The sequence below is a fragment of the Egretta garzetta genome, unplaced genomic scaffold (assembly GCF_000687185.1).
Source record: "Egretta garzetta isolate BGI_Z169 unplaced genomic scaffold, ASM68718v1 scaffold733, whole genome shotgun sequence".
NCBI lineage: Eukaryota > Metazoa > Chordata > Aves > Pelecaniformes > Ardeidae > Egretta > Egretta garzetta.
Window position 1 is genome coordinate 7,074 of NW_009259186.1, and position 25,675 is coordinate 32,748.

The 25,675-nt window shown below is 46.5% G+C and overlaps 1 protein-coding gene across 1 annotated transcript in view; it reads right to left on the reverse strand.

Annotated features, from left to right (window-relative positions):
* The window catches only part of UBE2H (ubiquitin conjugating enzyme E2 H), a gene marked incomplete at its 5' end in the record, with an annotated part of 26,821 nt that extends 4,483 nt beyond the window's left edge, over positions 1-22,338 (reverse strand). Inside the window, 5 exons of the mRNA XM_035891296.1 lie at positions 4,563-4,691; positions 9,101-9,153; positions 10,125-10,164; positions 21,492-21,566; positions 22,254-22,338. Coding sequence (XP_035747189.1) covers positions 4,563-4,691; positions 9,101-9,153; positions 10,125-10,164; positions 21,492-21,566; positions 22,254-22,338 — 382 coding nt within the window. The remainder of the gene's footprint in view (positions 1-4,562; positions 4,692-9,100; positions 9,154-10,124; positions 10,165-21,491; positions 21,567-22,253) is intronic.
* Positions 22,339-25,675: the final 3,337 nt, after the last annotated feature.

A 25,675-nucleotide genomic window follows, 5' to 3' on the forward strand; every position in this document is an offset into this window, starting at 1 on the left:
CCCTCTGCACTCCCACCCTTCAGCCTAGTGGAAGGGACAATGCTCTGCAAGAGGTTGACATCACCATCGTGGGTTCTTCCCCATGTTCTGGAGCTGACGTAGGGACACTAAGCCCAAACGTGTTACAGTGGGTGCAGGAGTATAGTAAGGACAGAGCAACCCGAAGCCAACGCTTCATGGAGGAATTCCCAGGATGGAGCAGCTGGCGGCCTTGGCCGACCTGCTCCACCCTGGAAAAGCTGTGAAAGCTGGCTGGAAGGCGCTTCTGAATCACAGAATCACAGAATTGTTTAGGTTGGAAAAGACCTTTAGGATCATCAAGTCCAACCGTTACCCTAACCCTGCCATCCCACCACTTCTGAGCCCAGCAAACTTCAGCTCCATCTAATGACGCGCGTAACTTCAGTTTAATGCACATTATTTTTTCTGTGTAATGCGCGTTATTAACCTGCTCACTTGGACTCCAGAAGCAGCTGTTCAAAGCTGTTTTACAAGAACTTGTTAACAACCGATAAAGTATTGAAGACAGCTATGTAAACACCGGGAAGCACGGAGCGCTCAAGGTCTCGGATTGCCCTCAGGCTGCTGGAGCCCATGTAGTATGGACAGAAAGGCACCCTTGTACTCCATCCTAAGGTCCTGGGCACTGAGAACTCCCTTCGTGGAAGGTGCTTGCCCATGTCACCATGCAGCATAAGCCCTGCCTGATCACGTCTCCTGCCTGTACCAGAGAAATGGAGTTGCAGAGTCCAGGGCAAGGACCATCTGCCAAAATTGATGGACACTGCCGAAGTGAGAAGAATTGGTGCAACAGACCCAAGGGTTTAAAGATGAGAGGGACTAACTGAAGGAAGGACCCAAAAAAGCAGTGTGTCTTCAGAGAATTTACGTGGGCAAGCAGAGCTAAGCAGATGGGATGCCAACATGACATAGCCTTGTAGTGGCTACTCCCTTCCCATAGCTTTCCAAGAATTAAGCTCCCTCCGAAAAAGGGGCGTTTACCCAGATAAGTTGTTATTCCTTGCACAATCCAGCAAAGGGAACCCAAGTTCCTTTGCTGTAAGACTTTTGTCATCCAAGGACATCCAAGGCAATCCCTTACTGGGCACCTTAGAAATACATTCCCTCTACGCTCACCCCAAACCTACCTAAACAACTGCTGTAGCTGCCTCAGGAGTCCCCAAACACAGTAGCCACGAGCCAGCAAGCACAGCAGGACAGGAGACCAGGAGCGTTTCTTCACTGACTACTTCAAGTGCTCTCTGGGCCACTGGAGATTCAGACATGGAAGCCACTGCTTCTTACTGTTGGAAAAGGTCTGCTTGAGCCTAATCTAAAACACAACTTGAAGCACTTCAAACTTAAAATGCCATCTTCTACCTGGGAAAGCTACCAAGCCCCTGGGCTGGGTTTTTCTGAAGGTTTAATCTGGGAGATGTCAAACTTCCAGGGAGCTTCTGTGCTGAACATTATATTGAACTTGGATCTTCCGTCTATGAAGGGAAGAAAGCTGTGAGATCTAAATGCTGACAAACCATCTTCCATAGAAGCTTGTTTAAGAAGGGAAAGCCTTAATGCACCCATTCCTACCAGGGAAACACCGCTTTGATTCATCTGTTTTTAAACCCTGCAGCAAAAAGAACAAGCTGTGGTTATGCCCTGTGGCTGGTACGTGCCTGTGAGCCATACTGGTGTTTCAAAGGACTCTACTGGAACTTCAGAGCCGATACATGGGATGGGACAACTGCTCCCAGAGATGTCCTCTACTCCCAGCAAACACTCAACCTGCCCCTCAGCACCCTTCAGCTGCCATTACTCACCACTGCCACCCTCCCAAAAGAAGCTTTGATATTAGATCTACCAAAGAGAAAGAAAAGCAGCACACACAGGAGTTTAACACCAATTCCCAACAGCTCAACGCAAGTAAACGTTGAGGCATTTTTGCATATCTGGAGTCCACCCTCTGGTGCTCTGCCAGTGACCAGGCAAGCCATCGCACCGAGGACTGTCAGGGAGATCTTAAAGGAGCGCTTGGCTCTGTGTCCATGAACTCCTTCATCTACCTGAAGGCTCTAATGCTAAGAATCACAGTCTCCAGCTGTGTATCTAAGACGAATGGACATTTACGAGATTCACAATAAACCCTTACCTGTTTGGATCTCATACCAAGAATCACAGGAACCTTGGGCCACATCTCTAAGCCTACGCCCATCTCTTCGCTACCACTATGTCAAACAACTGCTCTATGCGCCCCTAACTAAAAAATGAAGAAAAGCAGCAATAAATTATGTATTTGCACTACTGAGTTTCTCAGGGCAGAGAAGCTGCTACAATCCATTGCATCAATTTTAACATGTCCGAGGCTATTTTTAAAACCGCTACAATATGAGGAACGACAGCATTTAGCTCTATCTTATACTGTCACGCAAGCCTGGGAAGAGACAGCAGAGGCAGGACTCTTGGGCATATGGAACATGAGACATGTTGCAAGCACTAAAAACTCCTTCCAGATTGTCTTCATGGGCTGTACCTGGCTGTCAGGATGGAAACGAGGGAGCAGATTACCCCATTTAGCCTCCCTGAGGGATGTCCTCAGATCTTCCTTGAAGGACCTGCTGTTGGCTAGCATCAGTTTATTTGCTTTTTTCCAAGGGTGTATCTTTTTTTTTTTTATTCCTGTTTCATTAAAGCATAGAGGACACCCAAAGCGTCCCTTGTGTTGGCCCTAGAGATTTTATCTGACAAACCATTTTGCCTGGAAGTTTGTTTATATGAAAAAAACAGGCAGTGGACTTCAGGATACTGAGCAGGCCAGATCTGCAGGGTAGATTTTTTTACAATCCTGTCATGCAGCTGTCAGAGGAGTCAAGCAAAGTGGGCTGAATAACTCAGTATTTAAATCACAGCTTTGCTTGGCCTCATTTGTAGTTCCGCCCCCAAACAAAAATTGCAGCTGATGAAGAGTCATTTCACATCAGAACAAAGTGACTCGAGGTTTAACCACTCCAGAATGACGTGGCAGAGCTGATGGAAGGGCTCCACCACCAAATCCCACATCTTTCTGGGATACCTGCGCTCTCCAAACATGAGTGAGCTTTCACAATGCTCCGTTAGGAAAGCTGCTACACCAGGAAGACGATTAGATCGTGCCGCTCATGGAGGTTCTCCTTGTTGAACAGGCCCTGCAAACTTTTTTGGCAGGACTCCCATGGACAAACAAGTCTTACGGTTATTCAGTAACCAAAAAAAACTACCCCAAAACAAAAAATCAGGTGGTCACGGTCTCTTAAAGACTTGGTTGAAGACCAAATCTGGGCCAAAGGCTGTAAATTTCCCACCACTAGATTAAATGCTGATTGTGTTCACTGGATCAGGGGAGAAATAAAGCCCATGGCTTTGCCATAGGCTTGTCAGATCAGGGAATGGTGCCCTGCTCCTGTCTGCAGGCAGCTGATTTTCGGGAAGGCGGAGGGCAAATTTGAAGTGCAATTCTCATTTTTTATCTTGTTTCTTATGTTTTCAAGACTAATTAAATTTGTATCTCACTTACCAGCTTGCTAGGACAGTCCTTCTATTGCCAGGCTTATCCAAAGTATTTGAGAGTCCTTACCGGGAGCCTTCCCTGATCCCAAGGAAGTACTGACTCTGTTTCTCAGCCTCGTCCAACACATCCTTCCAACCCTTCCAGAAGCAGACACACCAGCACCCTCACCGGCTCTGCCAGCACTCACCTACCCTCACCAGTCACAGTTAATGTTTAGCCTGGGCTCCCCCAGCCAAGTTACACGCCTGTGACCACATCCTGCTCACCCCGATCACAGGATAAATCCTCCCCTTCCTCTCTGAAGGCACCTTTGGCACGTCAAACCTCATAACCCCCTTTGGTCCTCTTGATTAAACTCTTCCAATTCTTTCCTTCTCTCCTCTTAGAACACATCTTTGAGACCGCCTGCCCTTGTTACACGCTGCCAGGCTTTGCCAATCGGTCTGCAGCTTTGCTAAATGGCAGTCCCTGGATGGGGCACAGCACTAGCAAGCCTCGTCTGGACTACGAAGTAGCGAGGAAGGATTACTTGGCATTTACAGAAAGTTCCTGCTCATTATCAATTCCTCGATTGCTGCTCTCAGATCGCTTTCCACGGAACTGCTAGCAAGCCACTTTCTATCCAGTAACTGCAACTGGATGCTCCCGTTTAAGTTTAGCATGTTTCCTTGTCCCTTCTTCAGCCGCACACCTTTCTTTGATCTCTCATAATTTCCTGATTGCTCAAAATCATGTTGAATCCTAATCCAGTTTGCTTACAGCCTTCCCTGCTTAGGGTCTGCTAATTGACTTAAAACCCCTGCCCCACACACTGCATGCACCGCAGCAGCACTTCACCCACCCCTCCTTCAGACTCCCCCCATTTAAAATGGATGGGACCCCTGTAACGGGAAGGAATGGGCACTGACACACAAATGTGCAGCGAAGACAGTCCTCATTCCCCCCGGGTGTCCTCATTCCCCCCGGGTGGAATCACAGTAACGCCACTCATTCTGCAATGCGTTATTTACATCCTTACCTTTAATTTTCTGTTTGTACTCTTCTGGTCGGTGGAGGTACATGGCTGCAGCGTCGCCATTTAGAGGATCTATAGGGTTAGGATAGGCCAGCAGCTGGGGCAGGAACGATTCAAATATATTGGTGAGATCTGCAAGTGAAAGACACAGTTGTTCATATCCACAGATCAGTCCGATTAATCATCCTGCAAGCACCGGCACTGAAACAGCAGCACAAAGCTTTAAGGGCAAATGCACTGAAAATCTGGGCACGAGTTAAAATAAAGGAAACTGCATGGGGGAAAGCACATGCACGGCTGATAGAGAGGTCCTGCTGCTGCTGGAGGTACGCTGCAGCTCCTCAGCTTACTGTACAAACTACTTCCCAACAACAGAGACACAGGTATCTGTGGGTTAAGCAAAGAAGAGGAAGGCCACAATTGTCCTGTTTCCCATTAATGCTCAGCCCTGGTTTAAAAAAATGGGACACCTCCCCCCCCAAAAAAAAAAAAAAAAAAATCAGCGCTGTGCTTCACTCCTCACTGAATTCTTCTCCTTCTTCTGCCTTCTTCTATTCCCATCTTTAAACGTCTTGTTCCATGACTAAATCGATGTATCTCTCCAGCACAAAGCATCTTCTTTTAGACGATTGTGTTAATAGAAAGAGCAACCAACAAGTCCCTCCTCCAACTCAAAACAATTTGCAGGATGTGAAGAGCTCACATTAACACCTTGGTGCCAATTGGCATCTGTCAGTAAATAATCCACAACAGGAAACGTACTTCTGGTGCCGATGAGTAATTGTGGATACACGAAACCCTCTTCCCACATCCCTAAGACGACAAGTACCACGCTTCAGCGGTGGGGGTGTTCAGAAACAAGCCCTGCGTCATCATTTCTCCTCGGGGGCTTCTGAAGGACCACGTGCACCCACGCAAAGTAGAGATTAAACCCCCGGTGTAGGGCTGCGTGCCAGGTTTCGCTTTAGCCACCGGAGAGCTGCTGATACAGGCAGACCAGCATTCGTTCTGTGGGGGTTTTCATTAGTTTTTGTTTGTGAGTATTCTACACATCTTTTACCAGGGCCCCCCCTTTCCTCCCTAATTAAAGGGACGTGTCTCTTTCCTGGTGGCAGAGAAATCCTGCCTGTGGATAAGCATCACCAGTCCCCTCTAGCATGGATCAAAGCAGAGCTGTCGGAAGGGAAGCCCAACGCTCCCTAGGATCCACCACGTGAGCAGTTAACCACATCAACCTGCCTCTTACAGGAACAAGGCTGCGAGACTATTCCTGAGCCCAGCCATTGCCGAGCCTCATGGAATGGCTCAATTCAACCAAATCCAACACAGGGCAGGGATCTCCGTGCCCTTAACTTTCTAAAAGATTCATCAAAATGGGTGGGCAGGTAGGGGTAGAGATCTCCAAGTGCTCTCCCTGTGCAAACGGTTACTCTGGCTCTGGGCTGCAGCCACAGAAAACCAGGCTCCATCACAAAGATACGGCCTCAGAAGAGCTGCACGGCAGGCCTGGGTAGATCACTGCCACTGCCCAACATTACCACCTCTGCAGACCTACCAAACGGGCATGCTTTCAGAACATGCTTGCAGATCTTCCTCAAGAGGATCAAAGGAGACTCGAGTTTTTGTCAGTTCTTCCCTCCTGCATCAACGCATCCAGGACATACAGACACCGTGCTGGGGCTACTTCAGTCACCCGTTCAGCATAAACCCTGCTGAGCAGGAGGAAAGGCCATGGCTTTATAAACTCAGGAGCTTCAGGTTCATTATAGCTGATACTTTTTGCAGTTGGGTGATGCAGTAACAGCACTGATTGCTACGGATAGCGATCGGCTGTACTCTGCTATACAGGCACACCACTAAAAAAATTACGTGGTTTTACCTGAAAATGTCTTTTTACTACAGAAGCTGTTGCCCCTTCCAATACTGGCAGAGGACGGTGACAAAGCCCTTTAGAGCACACACGGTACCTTGACCAAGTTTGCCACGGCTGGCACGCTGAGCAGCCAGGTGCCACCAGCTGCTTTAGGGTGAAGCACAACAGCAACTGAAGAGGGATCCTAATCCAAAAAGGGACCACAAAAAACACAGTGAGAATGCTCTGTAAGAATATTTTCTGCCGTGACAGTGGCTTGACCTTGGGTAAACCAGTTAAACCTCCCAAGGATTGGGTTCAGACACTGTCAGCAAGAAGTTGACTTCAGTTTGGGAAACAACCTGCTCTCGGGAAAAGTCTCTCCACAGAGCAGGCTTAGATCAAATACCTCTTTGTGGCCATCAGACAACTACAGCCTCACATAGGCTGAGCAAGCAGAGCCCTGGAAGGCCACCATGGCTCACAGGACACAGCACAGGCATTTTATTTTTTTTCTTTAAGAGACCTCATTAATTTCCCCCTTCTTTCCACTCCCCCAAAGCAGCATTGGTTTAGCAAGAAGTAGTTGAACGTGTGCGGGAAGCCCAACCATAGCACTCAAGGAATGGATACTTCATTAGGGAAGGAGTGGGAATTTAAACATGAGGTCCTCATGAATTTATTGGTAGCTATTCTGGGTCTCTTCCACCTTAGTTGCTCCTTGAATTATCCGACCCATTTCCTCTGGAGCGCTCTGGTTTAAAGGGGTGACACTCCAAACAACACAGCTGTGCTGGGAGGCACCAGTGAATATTATTTCCCCCTATTCATTTTGTGTTCAGAAACGGGTCACCTCCTGACTTCAGACAAGGAGGCAAAGCCCTGGAAGTGAAGAAGGGATATAGGTGCTCCAGTCTCAATGACTTCTGAGTGAAGGGACAGAGCAAATGCAGTCCCCCAGTGTCCTCCCTGCGGCTTCACGGCACCCCGCAGCAAGGCAAGGGAAGTCTGCAGTAAGATGACTGTCAAGCGATGCGCTTTCTAATGCCTGGCTTCAGCAGCTCGTGTGAAAGGTGCTTGGTACAGAATACGCACCCGATACCTTCGAGTTCCCTTACACCTATCACTGACACAGAGGAAAAAATGGAGATCTTCGCACGCTTCCTGATATTAATACATCACAAGCCCAGCAAACACCAAAGTTGTTTTTTCTGCCTTTGCAAGGAATAACAATGACAAAAGTACAGCAGCACTCATTAGGAAACCTCTCACAGAAAGCCCTCCTACGAAACTGTTTGGAAATAGTGCAGAAACCCCACTGCGACCGCCTGCGAGAGCACGCTGCAGAGCAGGGAGGCTATCCATGCATGGCTTCCAAAGCAGAAACCAGACTGCCAGAGCACAAAAACCAGCGCCACAGTTACGCTTGGAGCGATTTTCTTTTGTCCGGCCATCCCCATGATCTGCAGGTGGCATTTCAGGCTCCGGAACAGCAGTGCACGCTGCACTCAGCCGGATTCTGCTGCCGACTGAACCATGCGGGTTCATCCCCAGCAGAGGGCTTGGTGTGCTAACACCGCCTTAATTCCTCCGCCTCCCATCAGATCCTCCCAGGACACAAGAGCATCCTCTTCCTCCATTACCAACACCACCTGGGTCACGGCTAAGCTGATCTCTCACAACAAAACCATGCAAAGCGTATGCCACGCATCTACTACAGGAGGTCTTCAGGCATTCTGATAAGGAGTAAAGTTCAACAAGTTGCTATAGCAATTTCCCACCCAGGATTCACCAAGTCTGGTATTTCCTTACAAATTGTGCTTGGGAGGAAGGTGAAGTAGCTTGTCTCTCTAGCAACTGCTTCAAAGCTTCAACTTACATCGGTAAAATCAGATTTTCATGGAAGAACGTGCAGGGTTTGATGTGCACATTTCCCTGAATACTCTTCCACAAAGCATAACTGGAACGTCTGAAGAAGTTCACATTTTAAAAATGCAGCCAACCTAGACTAGATACTCAGTTGTATTCCTTTTAACAATTTCAGCTTTCCCTAAATGCTATTTTAACAGGTCTTCAGCTACCGTCTGATCTTTTTATACGTCTAAAAAAGCCAGAAACAACCTAATGGGAAACCCAAAACATTCTGCAGCAAGCAGTGCAGTCATTAGATGCAACACCACCTCCTAGCCTGCAATGGAATGATGCTGCCGTGACAAAACAGGAACGGTTTCTGGAGCCATCTTCTGTAGAAGTGGAATCATAGCCTTGTGAACAAAGAATACCAGCTCGACCGCACGTACAAAACGTGGATGGGGTAACTGGAACTAGGTTTCACTTTAGATACAGTCACTCCTCTCTTTCAACACGGAATCATGGCAGGGTGCTGTTGTGCAGTTGCCAGACAATGCCAAGCAATGGATTGAGCGATCCTTTGTGAGGTTTATGGAACTATTTTCACCTCTCCGGCATAAAAACAGGTTATGAAAGTATTTTCACGTGAAAATCTTATTTTTCATGTGATCTTGGCTGAATGAGGAGTCTAAAACTTTAGTAAACACACACACCACACACCCCCCCGCCAAAACCCAACAGTTGGCCTAAGACCATCCGTCTCCAGCAAGCTGTGTTGTGTTAACACACCAAACGCGGACGTTCACACGATCAGCTTTCAGGGAAATGCCAAACTCACCGTAGAGAGCTGTCCAAGTCTGATTGATTACATCTAGACATACAGTTCCTGACCTGAAACATATGGAAAGGATGTAATTAAACACAGTCACACTCAAAAATACTCTGGGGATTTAACATAATCTACCCCCTCCCTTTCCCTGCCTGCCCCACTGTTTCAGATAAGCTATGACACTCCTATCTCATGGTTAATAGAGGGGCAACCTTTAACTACGTAAGTCTTCATTCTCTGCACAAAATAAAGTAATTTGGAGCCTTTACTGAATTAGTTGGTCCCTGTGGGGCTCTGCTGGAGACACTGAAGCGTAGGTGGTTCCCCTTAACAAACAAGGGCCAAGGATAAGAGAAAACGGCCTCAAGTTGTGCCAGGGGAGGTTTAGGTTGGACATTGGGAATAATTCCTTCCCCAAAGGGCTGTCAGGCACTGGAAGGGGTTGCCCAGGGAAGGGGTCGAGTCCCCACCCCTGGGGGGATTTAACAGTCGGGCAGATGAGGTGATGAGGGACAGGGTTTGGGGGTGGGATGGCAGGGGTAGGGGAATGGTTGGGCTTGATGATCTTAAAGGTCTTTTCCAACCTAAACGATTCTATGATTCTATGAAACCTTAATGGAAAAAAAAATGGCAAAACATGTTATGTTTTGAAGAATTTTAGCATAGATGCTAACTTCAGCTAAAGAGGGAGCTGTGGCTTAGCCAACATTGTTCCTTGTTTCTAGAAAGCCAGTGTGATGCCAATGAGGAGGGGGACTGGCAACGTTGAATTTTCTGGAAATGAAGCATGTTGCAATACAAAGACCACATCTGCAAGAGAGCCTGCAGCATCTTGCATCTCTCGTCTTGCCCACAGCCCGACCCACTCCTGAAAGTTAACTTGTGACAACATCTACTTCTATCAAATCCCCCACTTTGGACTCTTAGGTTGATGAAAGCATTATTCAACTCATCAGCTTATTATTGAGAAGCCAAAATACAGTTACAATTAGACAAACTCCTTAGAAAAACCACACACTAGGGATTTACTTACGCTTCGTCAATGTTGGGATGGAAAATTTTATTCATGAATCCTGCAAAGAGACACACTGGTAAATAGCAGAAAACAGCCAAAGATTTCTGGTTTGTTTTTTTTTTTTTTTTTTACAAAAGAATTCTGGAATTTACTGAACAAGGATGCATCTGACTAGTTTCAAAGAAAACCCAGCCTTAGTTATATATAGCTATGTAACCTTTAATATACACAGGCAACATTCTGACCCTAGGGTCCCTTGTCCATTCCCTTGAAATTCAGCAAAATCCTCTCCTGACAGTGCAACCGTACCGCAAAGGTTTTGTGGTTCAGTATTATCTTGAAAAACTGCCCATCAGCACAACCGAGCACCCACATCCGATGAGGTGTTTTTTAAAGCTGCAGAGATCTTTTGAATAAACACTAAACACAAAAAGTAAGCTCAACATTTGCTTTAAGATTATTTTTTTTTTTAATGTCGCCGAACAAAGATTTTCTATGAACTTGAAGTCACACATCAGTCTACATCTGTAAGCCATTCAGGGGCAGAGACTGCTGCAGAGAGTTAATATTTCAAGTTTTGCATCAAGACAGCAATTAATTCATCAGTTGGTACCTGTGGTCTCCTAGAAAAGAAACCAGCCCAGATGCAAGGTCGAGCACGAGAAAGCTCGTTGTGGTTTTGTCCACATTTCAGACTTGTAGATTAGACTGTGCTTTCTTTGTTCTGACTTGCAAATTAAATTATTAAAAAAAAAATAAAAAAATAAAATCCTGTGGTTTCAAGTCTTACGACATCATGGTAGGAGATGCCTCACACTTTAAGGACTGCATCTGATAGCAGCAGCTAGAGGTAAGCCGTGTTTTCCAGCTGCATACCTTAACTTCAAGACAGATGACACCTCAAAAACACTCCCCCCTCTTCTCCCGCAAAGAGAGTTTATAAAACAAAGATATTAAAGGAATTAAAACACACCATACTTGGCATCATAGCCTGTGTCGAAATAAAGCACATCCACCCCCAAAGCGAAGTTAAGCGTTTCAGACGATGGCTGCGAGTGGATGCAGAATCCAGCTTCCAAACTCTTCCCTTTCAATAGGAGAAACCCAAATACCCGGGCGTGGGACACATCCCCAGTACAGAACGGACACGGTGCAGGCATACAAAACTGGGTTTTCCAGTTATTTCACTGCCAAATGGATCGAACCGTTCCTACACACTTCTGCTGGCTTGGCCGAATCGCTTGGGCTATCTGCAACCCTTGTTCTTGTACCAGGTTAAGCTGCTTCTAGATCTTAGCGTTGCCTTTTGTTTTTTTCCAGAGCTTAAAATAAACCCCTCTTTCCTCTGTTGTACCACCATCCTGCAGGCTGTAAAGCCCTACAAACACCGCCCTGTGGGAATCGCGCTTTTCTGCAATAAGCAGAAATCTACTTCAGCCAAGAGCAACTGTTTCTTCTGACAAAAGGTCCATGTTTATAAAAAAACCAGGTAAGAAATTTAGGTCTGGGATACTGACTCAATCCATTTAAAAAGCTCCTTCCAGGACTCAAAGCACAGAAGTTTTCTCTCCAGAGCAGCCCAAAAAACGTCAAAACACGTCACTGCTTACCGTTCAGCAAACTCCCGACCTTCACCGCCTTTATCCAGCCCCTCCAGGCGAGGCACTGCCGTCGCGCAGAGGTACCATCTCCACCCAAACCAGGAGGAATCGCGATTTGAGCGGCAGCATGGTTCCCATCTGGGCTAAGAGCTGACATACGGATTTACCTCCCCTTCTTTCCATGTATTATGACACAAATATAATTTCGTGTTTACTTGTACGACTCAGATTTTGCATAAATATAACGCAAGGTTGAAATGATGCCTGAAGCCCGAACAATCTCTAAAAGAAGAACCGAGACCTGCATAAACGACTCCACGCTAACAAGTGTCTTTCAGGAATACTTTGCCATGATTTAGCTTGAAAAACTAAAGCAGACTTAAAAAGGGAAGCCATCGTTCCATCAAATATTTACATTATGGCAGCTCTCACAGGTTTAAATCAGGTCACGGATCCATTATTGCTGGCACTGGAGAGCTACAGCGAGCACTGATCCTGATTCTAAATCCTGTCTCTCTCTCTCATGGGGGTAAAAAAAAAAAGTTAAGTTCCTGATAAAACAGAATAGAAGAGAGGATGGGGGAAGACACCAGGTAACAAGAATAGGATGGTAATGTGTAGACCTGCTGAATTAAACACTCTTTGTTCTGGTATCTGGGACAGGCCGGCTCTCTTGAACGCAGCTGGACACAGGCATCCCTCTGCCTTCTCTCATTTTGGTTTTCTGATCATCTCACCTATTTCCTAGTACCTTCGACCACAGCCACCTGCAGCTGGTTGGACAAAGTTGTGCTGCAAAGCCACCTGTAAGGTTTTGCTCAACTTCAGCATTTAAGCGGCGCTCCATATCCAGGGAGACGAGATTAGGTTGTCCGCTCAAGCAGCTCCCGTGCTAGAGATTTGCAATTCTTCTCTGTCGGCTTCACATTCAGCCAGGCAAGGAACAATCCCTTCTTTCACGTTGTCCTTGGTCTCAAGCTTTGCAAATGAAACAGTTGTTCTTCAAGAAAGGACACAAAATCCTCTCCCTGCACTCCTTGCTTCCTAGGTTCTTGCCACATCTTGCAACTCCTCAAGGTCCCCCCAGTCTCAATTCTCCTACAGACCCAAACTGCCCAGGCCAAGAGCAGCTCTGCTCATCTCTTTCCTTGTCCTGACCCAGCAATAAGCTCAAACTATTATCTCCTCCTTTATTTGAAATGTAAAGTCACCTGCAGTGCTAAAGCACTAACATCGCTCCAGTAACACTGACTTGCTCTGTATTTATTTTTACAAATACAAAAGATAAAGTAGGCATAAACATCCCTGTAAAAATGAAATTCTGATTTAAAGAGGAAGCCAGGAGTAAAAAAAAAAAAACAAAACAAAACAAAAACAAACCCTCCCAAGTCAGCCTAAATGGTTCCACAGGTTTACTGCCATCGTCTTGAACACTGCACACCCCAATTAATGCACACCCCAATTAATGCGCCGAATTCTGGGTGTGCACTCCATGGAGAGTGCCAAGGGACAGGCTCTTGATTTTGGGTTCTCACCACAGCCTGGAGCATGAAGCTGAAGTCATAGCCCGAGCAGTCATGATTCTTTGTGCTGGACTAGCTGTAAACACTTAATTTAACATTTTAAAACAATGTTCACACTGAACCCTGGAAAAGCCAACGCTTAGGAAGAATTCGAGCAGCAGAGCGGCTGCAGTCCACCCTTTCCAAACAGAGACATCAAGATCCAGGATTGCCTTTGAAGGTAAAGCAGGACTGCATAAAATCTGTATGGACAAAAAGCCTTTGGGTGATAAGAGAAATAAAAAAACAACCCTGTACATCCGCAAAGGAGTTACACAACAGAAAGGGACACATCTGTTCCGATACTGGAAGATGCTGAGACCAATATGCAGATGCTGACCTTCAAAAACGCCGGTATTTCAGCAATAGCCCTGGAGTAATCACTCCTTGGGTTGACAAAATCTTTGAAGAGAAGCACATTTTTAAATTAAAAATCATTGAACTGAAAGGCTGTCAATCTTTCTTGATGCTGCAAACACAGGAACATTCATAAAGCTCTAGCAGCTGGACATATTCCAGTATGAAATGAAGCTCTCTCACCACGCTCACCCACCATGGATGGGTCTGAACATCCAGGGCACTGATCCACAGTTGGGTCAAAGCCATCACTCCGAGGATCACAGGCCATGGGCTGGACGATAGCTGAACACTGCTCTCCAGGTGAGCAAAACCACAGTGGATAAACAGGGAGGAATTTCAGACTTACGTTGATGTCAACGTCTCTCTCAAATGACTGCAGACTAAAGCTCCCAGAAAACAGCTAGGAAGGCACTGCCGGAACCAACGTGCTATCATGAGCTGCTCTGCCAGCAAGTTCTCCTCCAAGAGGTAGAGCCCAAATACCTGGATAACTTGGGGAACGCTGAGGACTCCCAAGGCACCTCTCGTTGTCCTGGGGAGCCATCAGGCAGAAAGCTCCTGCAAAAGGTTGTTCCACATCGATTGCTGCCCTAACACTATGCATATGGGGCTGGACTATGATTTAGAAAGGGTCCCCTCCCTTGGTACAGCCCCCATACAATCATAAAATGTTTTTTTGGGTTGGAAGGGACCTTAAAGATCATCTGGTTCCAACCCCCCTTGCCAACTGGTTCCACTAGATCAGGTTGCTCATCTACCGTTCAAGGCAGAATGGACTCAAAACTTGGAGATAAGAGGGATCAGCAACCCAGGCTGGAGCCTGCCTCCTTGCTCTTACCACAGCTCCAGCTGCACAACACCAGCCTGCAGCAGCAGAAAGCTTTTGGCACCCCTTGGTGCTTCTCCTCCAAGTTGGGAACCGTCTGCAATCCAACAAGCGGCGCTTCAAAAGGTGGCCCATTGTTTACCTGAGCTCAAAGTACAGCTTAGCTGGTAGGCTAGGTGAGAGGTCCCCAAAAGAGACTTTTTTACCTGCAGCACAGCTCTTCAAAGCGATGCTAGTGCCGCTCACCCTGCTGAAGCACACGGGAACGAGGAAAAGCAGCATGCCAGCAAACACAGCACATCCCAGCCTCCCGGCTTCGCATCTTCTTGCTCAGTGGGGGAGTCAGCTGCACAACCCGGCCATGCTGGTGATAACTGTGAGAGGACTTCCCACCGGCTCTGGGGAACATGCCAGAGTGGAGCTGGTTTATATCCACTTACCCATCCCAAGCTCGCCGCTGCTTGCCCACGTATCGGCTCTCTTCACTTATAAAATAAGGCCAGACGGGCACTTCTCTACCTGAACAACTGTGACAGCAAATTCACATCTGCGTACCACCGTGGCGCCAAACAAACAGCCGACAGAACAAGTGTACGTAACCGCTCCTGACTTTTCCATGCAGGAAGACAGACATGCCTCGAAGTTTTATTTTTAATGAGAGATTAAGGCCAAGTCAGGAAACCGCTCAGACTGCCTGGCTGGTGAGGTGGGAAGGTGGTTACATTCTCTCTGAAGCAGAATGCGGTCAGTTTTAAATACCAAACCAAATCAACGTGGCTTGGGTGACCACCCAAAGCTCGGGGCAGAACTATGTGCACAGATATCGGCATGCAAAAGAGCTTCGTACAGCGCAGAGGTCAAGAGCAGTGTTTTTCCTCTGCTTTTTTTTAACCACTGGACAACCTACCTAATGGAAAAAGATCTCCCACGTGCTCACGCAGTGTTGCCAAACAGCCAGATAAGATTAGTCTAAAACTTAATGTTTATTACTTCCCCCTCCCCGAAACACCCAAAAGCCTGCAAGGAGACATGCATTTATTTTGTTATTTTTAAAAAGCACATTGCACTCATTTCAAGGACAACCTTCTTGTGCAACTGATCACGAGCCCGCCATGCACCACAGGTTGAGAAACCGTGGTAGGAGATGGGGGAGAGGGCACAAGAGCAAGACCTCTGCCTCGGTCTTCAATTTTGCACCCTCTGCAAACTGGGACAACTGGTTTAGCACATGGCTCTTCCCCATTCGAAGGGCACAGGATCGGCCCACCTTGGAGGCACGTATCTTGTCCAGCACTCTCAGGTCAATAAGCTCTCCCTGGCAAAGGCAAGGATTTCTTATTTTATGAAATTTGGAGGTTAGGAGCCCATTCAGAGCACTAACTACAGAGTCAGATATAACACCGTGTGCTCACCAAGGAGGCATTCACTGCATGGTGGCGGCGTGAGGTGCTGTGTAATGTCAGCTTACTAACAGCAGAAGTAGAACAGTTTATATTACCATACTCAAATTCTAGTAGCTTTTCAAAACAATACCATAAATAATTCTGCAGCAGCCTCACGAGGGAAAGATCAGGGCAGAAAAATACAGCTGTAGCTGATGGAAAATAGTGGCAGAGCTATAAACTAGACCCCAGAGTGAATTGCTGAGTGGTCCTTCTTGGAAGCAGAGGAGCCGTATCCACAAGCTTACGGACTGGTACTAAGAGCAGCAATCTCTGGAAAAAAACATGCAGAACTAGCACAAAGCAATCGCCCGATATCAGTTCATCTCATCGCTTAGGTGCACCATCACCTGATGCCCAGGCTTCAAAGACTGGCACAGAAGGCAGTGAATCTGTGCCAAGTCAGGCTGAAAACACCTACCCCATTTTGTCAGCCTGCTCCCATTCTCCCGACTGTAAGCAGGGAATGTGCAGAGGGTGCACAGTTGTGCGTCAGACCGGAGTGGAGACAGGGATACAAATTACCTTTAGGTGTCTCATCTTTCCCCTTAGACAAAGCTAAGGGTATTTGAAAGAACAAGCATTTTCACATCGCTTATAGGTCAGAATAAGGATCACCACACACGGGGAAGAGCAAGCTCGGAATGGTCACAGGCGATAAGTGACTCATGAAATTCTAAAGTAGCAAAAGGTAAGGCAATCCAGAGAGGAGCCAAAAGTAAAAATAGCAGCTGCAGTTAAAAAGAAAAATTAAGCACAGGCCAGATCTGCTAAATCCTGGCTGGAGCTAAACACTGCTTCATTCTCGTACCAGCTGCCACAATGTCTTGTTATATACGTACATAAACACATATACACACACACTTCCATATGTTTTGTGTACATACTAGGCATTTTGTTTTGCAAAACACTTAGGGAAAAAGGTGAAATATAAATGCCAGATATCTGCAGATAACTGGGCCAGAGATGGAAGGAAAATGAGAACTGTGTATAAATATACAGAAGTCATTTGAGAAATTGAGGCTCTGAGCATATTGTACGCAAACTTTGCAGCTGTGACATTTGATTATGGAGAAACCAGAGTGACTCAGTGCTGGCCTAATATTTCTGCAGATTTTAGCAATAAAATAAATGCCACGGTGCTTCCAGGTAAGAGCTCAGGCTCCCAGGTTCACCCGTGTCTACTGCTCCTATCATCCAAGCAGGGCAGGACATTCACACTCGGGGCTTCCTCCCGTGTTTATGGCATCAAAGAGCATTAACCTCTGGCTCTTGGCAGGCATACGGCCTGATTAAAAACATACAAAATTTACACAGAGTGTTCTCGTGACTTGGGAGCTCACAACAGTACTCCAAGTACTTCACAACTCCCCTTTGAAAAAGCAGGAACAGACTAGGAAGAAAGTTCCCCTGAAGATATTAAATCCCAGAGGGAAGGGAAAAATAGCGAAGCAGTGCCAGCAGGGTAGCTGAAATCATAAACAGCTCAAAACGTATTGTCTAGGAGAAAGCAAAAATGGAACCAAACATCTAGCAGGGGAGTACTTCGGGTCCTCATAAGCACGCAGGGATATTTACATCAATTGACAAAAGCATTAAGAGCAGCAGCATTCAGTAGCTTCAGAAAGCAACAGGGTTATTTTTTCAGGAGTTGGTTTTGTTCTAGCAAACGGCTCAAGTTTAGGAGGTTTGTTTCAACCCTGAAGATTTGGGGATCACGAGCGGAGTTAGTTTATCTCAATGGGAGCACTAAAGCCCAGAGCCAACGTGACAGTCCTACATCTGGCTCTGTTTAGATTTGTGTTCTAGGATGCGCAGTTCCCATTCTCCTGTACGTCGTACAGCTCTTGCTAGGAAAAGTCATCCTGCAGCTATGTGGCATCTGTCCGATAACACGGCAAAGACCAAGGAAGGAACAGGCGGTGCCAGAAATACCAGAAAGGTACTGCAGGACACGATGAAACATCAGAAGCTCTCCCAGAAACTGCTCTTAGAATCATAGAATCGTCTAGGTTGGAAAAGACCTTTAAGATCATCAAGCCCCACCGTTCCCCTAACGCTGCCATCCCACCACTAAACCCTGTCCCTTTTCACATAGATCCCAGGATGGTTTAGGTCTTTAAGCGGAGGCATCACCTGCATTGTCAGGAGAGCACTGCCCCTGGGGCAGCATCATTTAATAGACTACAGCAATAATTACCAACCTGAGGAGGGCAGGAAATAAATGCCACACATTTCAGAAGGGAGCTGTGGATGAGACAAGGGAGCAAAGATTTGGTAGGAGAAGAGCCACCACACTGAACAGAGGCTTCTGCTAGGGACCCTCAAAGGCAAAGGGGACCACCACTCTTTTAGGGTTTAAGAAAAGGTCTGCGCACCTTTCCAGACGACAAACCTTTTAAAACCCCTTTTCTATCCAGGTTTGTCAGTCACGCTTCAGAAGAGAACACCAAGTTTTCATGTACCTTATACTCAGAGCCACGCTGGGATAAAAGCAATCTGAACAGATTAGAAAGCAACTATTAGCAGTCATTTTTCAGAAGCGGCTTTCTAGAACGCAAGGATATGCTTCAAGCCATCATGTTATTTGCTGCAAAAAAGCCCATGCCACGTTCCAGACTGCATTAAGATTTTTCTAAGATGGAAAGAAAATTTTAGCCTACAGTACTAGAGGAACAAGGAAAGCTGCAAGGAAGAGCATTTTGGCTTTAAGCTTCGGCATAAAAGTGTAATTTATTAAAGGAAAAGAAACTGCTGGATTCTATACTTTATATAAGCCAGTGGCTTACACAGACAATTTGAACTCTGCATGTCATCACCGTGGTGGGAGCTATTCAGCCCTGAGAACAGAAGGGCTGCAAACAAGCTACATGTGTGCTCTAGATGACCTTCTGTCCATTTACGGGCTCCACCATCTCTGAAATCCTTCACTTCCACCTCTTTATAGATCAGAGATGGCCACGGCAAATTTCTTCCCTACTAATTCCTATCCCTGTATTATCCAGAGCTCAAGCTGGCTGAGGACTGCTGGGTTAGGACACCCGTGCTTGCTGGAACAGGCAGACCTGGGGAAGAGCAGGATCTTGTCTTGTTCACAAGCTTGTTTCACATCTGGGAATGTTCCCGGTTCAGCTGTGATGAAGGCTCTCTCTGGAGCTATCTGTAATGCCAAAACCAGTGGTATCAGGCACCACACACCGAGTCTGCCTCCGAGATCAGTGGTGCGGAGATTGGGCTGGCCCAGAGGAAGGGGCCAAGACGTCACTCAGCCCTGGCCGTCCAGATAAGCTGGGCTGGGGCAGCAGAAATTGGAACCAGACAAAGAAAAACAAACCTCTTCCTGCAGCTGGTTGGGAGCTTCCCCGGGCCCTAGCGCTCTCCTTGGCACTTCCACTCCCCAGCTCTTTCCTCCCCACAGCAGAGCTCAGCCCTGCTTTGCTAAGCTCTCGTCTAGCATTGACTGTTTTATTCAACCTGAAACCTCAGCTGCACACTGCTTCGCCCGGGATGTAACCTGCACTTCCAGCAGCCCTCACCCAACAGGCAGCAAGGCAGGCCCTAGAGCAAGAACCAGCCTTTTGGGGAGCTCAGTGAGAGAAGAGGTGGCTTTTAGCTGCTCAAATACAGACTCATGGGGCCAAGGAAGCATGCTAGAAGGTGCAACGAGTCTGGAATAAGACAGTCGCAGCACAGTGGGTATGAGCAAGCTGACGGGTGGAAAGCTGCTGTACTAAAAGGAAGACAGCAAAAGCAACACGAGAAGGGACAAAGCAGTTTGAGCAGAAAATAACCCCCTCCGTACCCACCCACTCCCTCCTCAAATTCACAAGGAGGAAGGCCATCCTTCTGGTGTCAGTTCTGAAAAATCCAGCTGGGCCAACTTTGATCCCAGGTTGCCTTTTACTCCCACCTATCCCAACCAACACTGAACAGCCTCCAAACCAAACCACCACAAGGTCAAACCTACCACCTTCCGTGCAGCTAACCGGAGCCTAAATCAACAGCACTACGAATATACAAGAGCCTGGCCAACGTTTAGCTGCGTTGGCTTCATAGGCTACTAGAAAGAAAGTCTGGTTTTGCTTTAAGCCAGCAACCTTGATTTCTGCTACACACAGGAAGAACATCAGGAGAGAGAAAAATAATCTTGAGTAGACTAGCACCAAAGCAATTAACAACAAGGAAACTGGGTTCTAAATGCTTTCTGAGAGTTGTCTGGAGCCAGCACACATTTAAGATTGCCATCACGACAGCACCCTGATCTGCATCGATTTGTTGCACTTGAGAAGCAGGGAAGGAAAAATGACTGGCACCAAATAACATACTGTGCATCACATAAACAGAGGTTTATAGCGAGTTTCAGAGCTGACTCAAGAGGAAGGAGAAAAGGGTTCGCATAGCTGCAGCAGTACTGCGTTGTTACTCAGCTGCGTGCACATTTCTGTGGTTCAGTTAAGGTTTCAACAGGAAAAAAAAAAAAAGGTAAAGGACGGTGTAAAAACAGCGTCGCTCTTTCCCAAAAGGCATGGTTCACATTTGGAACTAGACAGATTATTTCTCACACCAGAGAGAGATATATCTTAAATAGAAGGCACTCCTAGTGTAAGAGTCTATTTTAAGACAGCAGCCAATACTTATCAACTCCAAATCGGGATGTTGATATTGGAAGGGACCCATCTCATCCAACCCATGTAGTCAAGTTGCCACATCAGCTCTCCTCGGGCAGTTTTCTCCATTCTTTGGGAGTCCTCCAGTGGCTTGAGCCACAAGCACACCCTTCTGACGGAGAAGGGCCATGTCACCAAGTTACCAGCAGTTATTTCATAAGCCAGAATAGAGATGTTGGAACTTCATGCATCCGCTCCAGTTTTTCAAGCAATATTAGCTATTTTATTTATAGCCTAAGTGACCGTAATAAAGTTAGGTACCAGAAGACATCTGAGTTAGATCACCGTTACCCAAGGACAAAGGTAGGATGGATACAGTCTAAAGAATATTTCCTTATCAAACTTCCCATTTGCTCTCGAAGGTTAAACAAGCCTGACCAGTCTAGCTAGCTGCAATTTGTCTGGTGATAGGTCCCTGCTTCTATGTTCTTCCACATACGCATCACCTACTCCGAGAGGACAGACGCTTCAGCTCCTGCCGTCACTTCCATCCACTTTTGGATAAGAAGTCCCAAAAGGTAGGTTCACTCCAACACCATGAACATGCACCGTGGTCTTTGCTCTGTACTAAATGAGTCATTTTATATAAACAGGCTCCAGCATTCACTGTGGTATCCTGCACCTTGCCCACGGGTGGATATATTGTTAAAAAAAGCACATGGCAGAGAGACCCAGTTCATCAACACACAAACGCGTGACCAAATCACACTTCCAGCTCCCAGCCCTTCAGCCAAAAGACCAAACTTCCTCTCTGCTTGGCATGTGCTATCTGGAAGTCTATGGTAAAAGCATTCTGCAGACTTGAAGTAAAGATCTTATGATTGCACTGAGGGCTGGTGCAACTTCACCTGCAACGATGCTGCAAGCAATAACATCTCTCCTGCATAAACAGTAACACGATTTTGACTGAACGTGATTATTGGTTACCTATAGACGGGGATTTGAAAGGGTATTTATCAGGAAGGTCGACTCTAACTTTCCATACTCCTCCTTCGTATGGTGCTGCAATGAAAGAAATGCAGGTATTAGACACTTTGTAACTCAGGAGAGAATAAATAGAACTACAGCATTAAGCAAAACACATCTTTGGAAGAATACTTAGTTCCATCAGGGGGTAAGATTTCATATTAAACCTCCTACGGTAAAAGTCTTTTTCCTGTGCTGCCTGACAAGAAATACACGATTTTAACTGATACCGCAGAAGATCTCAGCACAAAGACACAAGAGCCTTATTCAAAACAGAGACTTTAGAATAATCTACTTACCTTTAGAGATGTTACTAAATTAAGGCACGCTGGAGACCTGATTTGTGATCTAGTCACTAGAAAAGCCATCTTAATTACAAACTCTGCAAAAATTCAGATGACTGATGCAAAACATATGAGCCAGGTCTAGAAAAGCTAAGGATCAACAAGAGCGGCACTGAAGGCCATAGCAGAGGGATTAGTCGTCCGAAGGCAGTATCCAGCTCTGCTCAGCTCCAAGGGAGGTGGTTCATCTGTGTTAATGCTCACAGTTGTATTTTCTCCCCGCCCTTGAGAGAGCAGCCTTCAAACACTGCTGCCCTTTGATTTCTCACCCCCACTTAGATTTGCTCATCTCTTCCACCCCAGAAGAATGTGTCATTTCACTGTTCCCCACCATGAGCCATTAGTTTGTTTTTATAGAAGGGCTGGGTCGTATACTTACTTCCTTGTGGTCCATAAAACTTCACAACAAATTCATTGAGTCCTCCTAAGATTGTGACTTCGTGTTTGCTCTCAATACTGATACATCAAGTAAAGGAAAACATTTACTCCAGGAAACAAAACCCACTTACTCAGATACAGGTAACTTGCTAGAAGCCTGTCAAACCAAATAGTTTAAAACCAAATATTCAAAATATTCTACAACATGCAATTTAAGCGCCTTGACACATCTAAGTGACCACACGACCACAATGACGTTAGTCAAAGCCAATTCTACACACTGAAGAATCCCTCCCCCTGCATTGAGCAATCTTGAGATGATGCCTCCCTTCCCCTCAGAGATGCTCAGCATTTTCCATCTCCTTCTACACAGTGTTAGCCCCGATTTAAGAAAACACCGAGTCCCTACCAACAATGTATTTGGAAACATATTCGGGCTGCGGAGGGGAGCTAAAAGCAACAGCTCCAAAGCCTCACTGCTCAGAGACGTGAAACCCCAGGGGCAAGGCTCGGAGGCGAGGCCAGGACTTGGAGAGATCTCTCTCCTTCCCAGCGATGAGATGAGCCACAAAGCAGAAAGTCACCCTTGCCAGCCACTCAGATTAAATGTTTACTCTCCTGCCCAGATTAGAGAAGCCGAACTCACCCCAGTCCCTGCTCTGACAAACACGAGAGCTGATGAATTCAATTCTCCTTGGCTGCCTTCGGCGCTGTCAGACGGCCTCCCACAGCTATGATGCAAATTACGGCAATCTCATGTTAATTTGACTTGCAAGACCAAAAAGCTCTGCGTCTTCTTTGGAGAGATGGCAGAAGGGCGAGATTATGAGGCACTGTTGCAGCGCGAAAAGAACAACTGCATTTCTCAACATTTAAAGGAAAGAACCAAAGTGTCGGCGCTTTGGGAAGAAGGGAATACAAATGGAAAGGCAAGAAATCTTCGTTTCAAGTAAGGCTCAGTTAAGACAATTAACGGCGATGTTTCAGCACCCAAGCTTGCTGAAGAATTCTGCTATAAATCAGGGTTAATGGATTGTGAATAATATCCTACAGCAATTACCTTTAATCAATAATCTTAATATGAATTATGAGGGAAGCATCAAAAAAAAAAAAAACAAACCCCAAACCGGAGCAGGAGAGAATCAAAGGTTTATTCCCACCTGAACTCCAGACCTCTTCAGGTCTGCACCACAGAGGCTTCCCCATTTGACAGAAGGGGGCAACAGCACAGAATATCTAATAAAAGATCCTCAACATCACAGCGGTGAGCTTGGCAGAAACACTCAGGCTAAGAGGAACTGAAGCCAGGTTCCCTTTTACAACCAAGATTTTTCACTCTGAGGCAAAAGGTTTTCTGCTTTCAAGGCACAAAAGTTGCCCAGGAAGCTCTCCACTTTGCAGCAATTCCCCTCACACCTTCATGGCACCGAGCAAATGAGATGCCTGGGCGCACACGTACACACTCAAATACTCCTGACCCACCAGATAGGCAACTGCATGGGCCCTACCACCAGGAACGGATCATTCCCAGCTCAGACCTATCCCCGATCTTGCATTACGATCCATGACGTCTGCTTAAGGTGTGTCACAAACTACTTTAAGAGGCTCCTGTATCCAGAAGCACCAACTCAATCCCGGCAGTCCATGTGCGTACTTGTACGCAGGAGATCCAGGTCCCATCTGCGGGATCCATCAGGATTTATTACAGTTCCTGAAATACAATGACTCCCAAATTGGACAGAGCTTTCCCACAGTGCCCGCTCTAAAAGAGTTTGAACGCAATAACCTTCTTCCCCTCATTCTCATGGGGAGGGAGAAAAGTTTACAGCGGTTTGTGTTGGCTCAAGAGTTTTCTTGGTTCAGCATAAGCTGCTCTGCCCTACAGTTAAATGGCAAGTAGCTCGCTGCACCTGGCAGCCACCCAGGAGCAGCTCGCAAAGGGCAGATCCATGCCTAACTGCCCCAAGCGCAAGCGATTTCTCTGCTAAAAGCCAACGGGCATCTCTGGGAAAAGCTACATCCCTACCGGTTTGCGGAGAGTAGCCTGGCACTGAACTATTGCAGCTTGCTTCAGACCTGATGTTAAGGGACACTTGTCACCAAATCTTTTCACGTCACCCAGTACCATGACAGTAAGTTTTAAATATAGGCTCGGCTGAGTTTAAGTTCCTTTGAAAACGTATACGCTAATCTAATGGATAACTATTCCAGGTTCAGAAATGGGCTCTTACACAAACCTGCTGCGTATGATGATGCCCCAGAGTGAAACGTTTAACACTGAAGTGTGTTAACACTTACAGCAGCTTCACAGATCAAGTTGAATACAAATGGTTTTACTTAGGACCAAATCAAGTACCACTTAATAAAAACCAGCTCTCCCAGCCTGATCCTCAGAGCGAGCTCCTGAGCAGCTGCAGCTTGTACGCCCTTCGGCTCCGCATGTTAATACCAACCATAAATTAAAGCAGAGCTTTCTGCACTCAAGACTCAGTCCTAGTGTTCCCAAGTTCAAAAAACTATTAGTAAGCCATGTGGTGCCATATTTGATTATTCTCCCTGTTGTGGAAAGGACCTAAAACTCCTACAAAAAAAATCCAGCAAGCGAGTTTGGTTCACAAAAGGGATATGTATTGGGATGCAAATGCTGCGTTTGGGAACAACCGCATCGTTTACTAACATGATACAGGAGTTTGGGGACAGACTGAAAACAGAATCAATTTCAGCAATAAAGTCCTGGTAGCAACGCCAAGGAAGTCTCTGGAAATGCATTAGCGGAACCGAGGAAGCTAGGGAAGCCCTCTCTCCTGGGCACAAGGTGAATTCCACATGAGCCCCCGCTTTCTAACACAAGTGAAGGTGTCTTCCCCTTCCCCTCTCCACCAAGTTGCCTCTAAAGGTAGAGATGTCCAGGAATTTGAAACCTTGAAATCCCACTAACAAAATGACTGAGAGCACTGGCGGGAGAAGTGCATGGAGCAATTACAGAAAGAAGAATATTTACACCCTACGAGCTCTTTCCAGCACCAGGGAGTCTTCAGATCCATTCCCTTAGTACACATGATCCACAGCAAACATTTATTGCACAAGGTGGGACTCCAGGAAGACCAGGAACCCGAGGGCAGACCCCAAGGCTTCTCCATCCCACAAAGCTATACCAGGGAACCCTCTAGCAGCGCCAGGGAAAAGCATTGAGGAACAGCACAAGGGACTTAACATATTTGGAGGACTGTCCCTCCGGACCACGTTCCCACAGAAAGCTCCACCATGGCTGAGGGCAACATATCTCTGAGTAAAGAACACAGGCTCTGACCCAACTATTTTCTCAGCTCAGATTTTTTCCATAAGGCAAAAGTCTTACAACCAAATCCCAAATGAATCCCGTTCCAAACACGCCAGCAATTAATCAGCTGTCTCAGATCCAGG